The sequence below is a fragment of the Leptodactylus fuscus genome, chromosome 2, assembly GCF_031893055.1.
Source record: "Leptodactylus fuscus isolate aLepFus1 chromosome 2, aLepFus1.hap2, whole genome shotgun sequence".
Classification (NCBI taxonomy): Eukaryota; Metazoa; Chordata; class Amphibia; order Anura; family Leptodactylidae; genus Leptodactylus; species Leptodactylus fuscus.
The window spans coordinates 274,509,173-274,514,410 of NC_134266.1; the positions used below are offsets into that span (position 1 = coordinate 274,509,173).

Here is a 5,238-nt window from a genome sequence, read left to right on the forward strand (position 1 = left end):
TTTATAGACAGGAGTTGTGGTAAGTCCCTCGAAATATTGACATTTTTGGTTTCCATGTTAGTCTGACTGTGACATACGCATTCCAGATGTAGGTGCAGCACAAGAGAAGTTTATGTATATTTTTGGACTAACCTTGGCATGTTCTTCTCTTTCCTTTCAAGTGTAAGATTCCCATAGAAGACTTGTTACCATCCAATTTGCAATGGTGAATTTTACTTTTGTCCTTGGAAATGTTACCTTGGTGCCCTCTCACACTGATAGGGTTGATGTTGTCACCCGGACCATTCTTGTGAGCTTGGCTCTTCTATTTTTCACCCTCTTTCTATACATCATCACTATCCTGCTGAAGGTCTTCTTCTCCACTCCTGACATCTGGGAGACGTCTCGATACATCCTCTTTGCCCACATGCTCATCAATGATACCTTCTATCTGGCCTTGGGAAATGTTATCCTTGTGACTGCTATGTATTCGGTGTACTACCCAGTGCCCGTCTGTTACATCCTGCACACCTTGGCCTCCTGTTCCTTTCGAGTGACCCCATACAACCTGGCGGTCATGTCTCTAGAGCGTTACGTAGCTATATGCTTCCCAATGAGACATTTACAATTTTGCACATCGAAGAGAGCCAGATCTGCCATCGTTGTGGTCTGGATCATAGGAATCTCTCCAAATATTGCAGACTTCGTCGTCGTGATCTACTCAACCAACGTAGCGTTCTATTCCCTTTATGTGTTTTGTGATCGTTCCATGTTGGTTCTTAGTCCCCTACAAAATGTGGTCAGGTCCATCTGCAATACTCTCAGCTTCACCCTGGTGGCCTTGATCATTGTCTTTACCTACATTAAGGTCATGCTAGTTGCTAGGAAGATCGGATTTGGTGGCTCTTCAGCCCTTAAGGCCAGTAAAACGGTGATGCTCCATGCCTTCCAGCTCATGCTCTGTATGGTCTCCTTCATCTCCACCATAACCGAGACCTACTTTATAAATTATATCACTTACTTACTCATTTCCAACTTTGTCATGTTCACGTGTTTGCCCCGACTCCTCAGTCCGGTCATTTATGGGATAAGAGATGAAGTTTTTCGTAAACATATAAAGAAATTGAATATAATAAAATTATAAAAAGTTCCTGTTGTGTCATCATTCATGAGAAGGTTCAGAAAACTATAATATATTCCAAAAATGGTTTATTATTCATCACTCGTCTCATCTACTCAACCGCTTATAGACATGGATTGTACATTGTTTCTGATAGGACATTAGGTCTGCACATTGAAGGAACGTAAATCTGTATGGTATATAGCAGTACATTTACCACACATGTTACACCTGTAGTCTGGATACAAGATGAGATACGGCAGGACATGGAGGTATATACAGGCTGTGTATGGTATATAGCAGTACATTTACCACAGATGTTACACCTGTAGTCTGGATACAAGATGAGATACGGCAGGACATGGAGGTATATACAGGCTCTGTATGGTATATAGCAGTACATTTACCACAGATGTTACACCTGTAGTCTGGATACAAGATGAGATACGGCAGGACATGGAGGTATATACAGGATCTGTATGGTATATAGCAGTACATTTACCACAGATGTTACACCTGTAGTCTGGATACAAGATGAGATACGGCAGGACATGGAGGTATATACAGGCTGTGTATGGTATATAGCAGTACATTTACCACAGATGTTACACCTGTAGTCTGGATACAAGATGAGATACGGCAGGACATGGATATATATACAGGCTGTGTATGGTATATAGCAGTACATTTACCACAGATGTTACACCTGTAGTCTGGATACAAGATGAGATACGGCAGGACATGGATATATATACAGGCTGTGTATGGTATATAGCAGTACATTTACCACAGATGTTACACCTGTAGTCTGGATACAAGATGAGATACAGCAGGACATGGATATATATACAGGCTGTGTATGGTATATAGCAGTACATTTACCACAGATGTTACAGCCCTGTAGCCTGGAGGTATAAGCGCTCTTACAATTACTGTATACAGCTCCATAGTGTGACCGCTCTGATACTGTAGTATATGGCTCTATAGTGTGACTGTTTTTACAGTATACAGCTGGTTTGTAATTCGTGTTGTAGTCACTACTTAGAGGAATTCACCACTTTTGCTGTTGTCAGTGCTCAGTGTCTGCTATTATGTCTCAGAGCAAGTTGTCCCTGCCTGATATTGTTATTTGGGTCTCTCCTTGTAAATGTCCATGTGGATACGGTGCAGCCATCATCAGTACCTGGAGCATCCCTTATAGACGGGGGACAATACATACATAGCTGTCATCACCTCATGGGTGCAGGGCAGGTACAGGGTCAACACCAGATGGGACCCATTCACCTCCTCCAGTTCCTCCCCACTGCCCCAAACTATACAAGCTCAAGTCATTGTTTACACTCCCCCTTCTTCATTTCATGGGGGGTGCACATTGAGTGTTGCACTTGCTGGAGGGTCAGGTATATGGTGAATAATAACTGCAGGCAGGAATCCAAAGGGGCATTGATCATTTTTGGGTGATACTTATGATACTTTCTATAACTATGACACAGACTGCTCATTGTATCCCACTTCCTCCTTTCCCTCCCTTCTCTCTCTCAAATTGGTCCAATAGCTTCCCTTGGTAGTGATTGCTCCAAATATACCATCCCACACAGACTGCTACCTATTCCCCCTTTTCTCCGAAACCGTTCCCTGCGCTCAATGATTCCTCTGTTATACATGTTGCTCTCCATTCCCACTCTGACACAGTCTTCTCCCCATGCCCCTCTGTTAGGGCAGGTTCACGCCAGCGCTCGATCTTCGTTATCCAGGTTTCCGTTTTCTGCCGGCAGATGATGGAAACCTGGCAGACCAGGTCCCGCCGTGAGCGCCCGTAAGTGTTTTGTGCTCTCCGCGGCTAAACCATTTTTTTTTTACTGGACGCAAAGTTCTGCATGTCCAAATGAATGAGTTTGAAAAATGACTACAGGTTTCCGTCTCCTGTCCAGTTTTGGGCAGGTAACGGAAACCTGCATAACGGAGACCAGGGCGCATGTGTGAACCCACCCTTACACAGACTTTTTCCCATGCCCCTCTGTTACACAGTCTGCTCCCTATGTCTCTCTGTTACACAGTCTGCTCCCTATGCCCCTCTGTTATACAGTCTGCTCCCTATATCCATATGCTACAGTCTGCTCCCTATGTCCCTCTGTTATCCAGTCTGGTCCCTATGTCCCTCTGTTACACAGTCTGCTCCCTATGTCTCTCTGTTATACAGTCTGCTCCCTATATCCATATGCTACAGTCTGCTCCCTATGTCCCTCTGTTATCCAGTCTGGTCCCTATGTCCCTCTGTTACACAGTCTGCTCCCTATATCCATCTGTTACAGTCTGCTCCCTATGTCTCTCTTTTACACAGTATGCTCCCTATGTCCCTCTGTTACACAGTCTGCTCCCTATGTCCATCTGTTACAGTCTGCTCCATATGTCCCTCTGTTACCCAGTCTGCTCCCTATGTCCCTCTGTTACACAGTCTGCTCCCTATATCCATCGGTTACAGTCTGCTCCCTATGTCTCTCTGTTACACAGTCTGCTCCCTATGCCCCTCTGTTACACAGTCTACTCCCTATATCCATTTGTTACAGTCTGCTCCCTATGTCCCTCTGTTACACAGTCTGCTCCCCATGCTCCTCTGTTACACAGTCTGCTCCCTATGTCCCTCTGTTACAAAGTCTGCTCCCTATGTCTCTCTGTTACACAGTCTGCTCCCTATATCCATCTGTTACACAGTCTGCTCCCTATATCCATTTGTTACAGTCTGCTCCCTATGTCCCTCTGTTACAAAGTCTGCTCCCTATGTCTCTCTGTTACACAGTCTGCTCCCTATATCCATCTGTTACACAGTCTACTCCCTATATCCATTTGTTACAGTCTGCTCCCTATGTCCCTCTGTTACACAGTCTGCTCCCCATGCTCCTCTGTTACACAGTCTGCTCCCATGCCCCTCTGTTACACAGTCTGCTCCCTATGCCCCTCTGTTACACAGTCTGCTCCCTATGTCTCTCTGTTACACAGTCTGCTCCCTATGTCTCTCTGTTACACAGTCTGCTCCGTATGCCCCTCTGTTACACAGTCTTCTCCCTATGTCCCTCTGTTACACAGTCTGCTCCCTATGTCCCTCTGTTAGACAGTCTGCTCCCTATATCCATCTGTTACAGTCTGCTCCCTATGCCCCTCTGTTACACAGTCTGCTTCCTATGTCCCTCTGTTACACAGTCTGCTCCCTATATCCATCTGTTACACAGTCTGCTCCCTATATCCATCTGTTACAGTCTGCTCCCTATGTCCCTCTGTTACACGGTATGCTCCCTATGTCCATCTGTTACAGTCTGCTCCATATGTCCCTCTGTTACCCAGTCTGGTCCCTATGTCCCTCTGTTACACAGTCTGCTCCCTATATCCATCTGTTACAGTCTGCTCCCTATGTCTCTCTGTTACACAGTCTGCTCCCTATGCCCCTCTGTTACACAGTCTGCTCCCTATGTCTTTCTGTTGCACAATCTGCTCCCTATGTCCTTCTGTTACACAGTCTGCTCCCTATGCCCCTCTGTTACACAGTCTACTCCCTATATCCATCTGTTACAGTCTGCTCCCTATGTCTCTCTGTTACACAGTCTGCTCCCTATGCCCCTCTGTTACACAGTCTGCTCCCTATGTCTTTCTGTTACACAATCTGCTCCCTATGTCCCTCTGTTACACAGTCTGCTCCCTATATCCATCTGTTACAGTCTACTTACTATGTCCCTCTGTTACACAGTCTTGTCCCTATGTCCCTCTGTTACACAGTTTGGTCCCTATGTCCCTCTGTTACACAGTCTGCTCCCTATGTCCCTCTGTTACACAGTCTGCTCCCCATGCTCCTCTGTTACACAGTCTGCTCCCTATGTCCCTCTGTTACACAGTCTGCTCCCTATGTCTCTCTGTTACACAGTCTGCTCCCATGCCCCTCTGTTACACAGTCTGCTCCCTATGCCCCTCTGTTACACAGTCTGCTCCCTATGTCTCTCTGTTACACAGTCTGCTCCCTATGCCCCTCTGTTACACAGTCTGCTCCCTATGTCTCTCTGTTACACAGTCTGCTCCCTATGTCTCTCTGTTACACAGTCTGCTCCGTATGCCCCTCTGTTACACAATCTTCTCCCTATGTCCCTCTGTTA

General features: G+C 45.9%; 1 protein-coding gene across 1 annotated transcript; it reads left to right on the forward strand.

Moving 5' to 3' along the window:
- The first annotated feature begins 202 nt into the window (after positions 1 to 202).
- LOC142194157 (odorant receptor 131-2-like) lies at positions 203 to 1,123 on the forward strand. The gene has a single exon (XM_075263173.1). The coding sequence runs from the start codon at positions 203 to 205 to the stop codon at positions 1,121 to 1,123; it is 921 nt and encodes a 306-aa protein (XP_075119274.1).
- Positions 1,124 to 5,238: the final 4,115 nt, after the last annotated feature.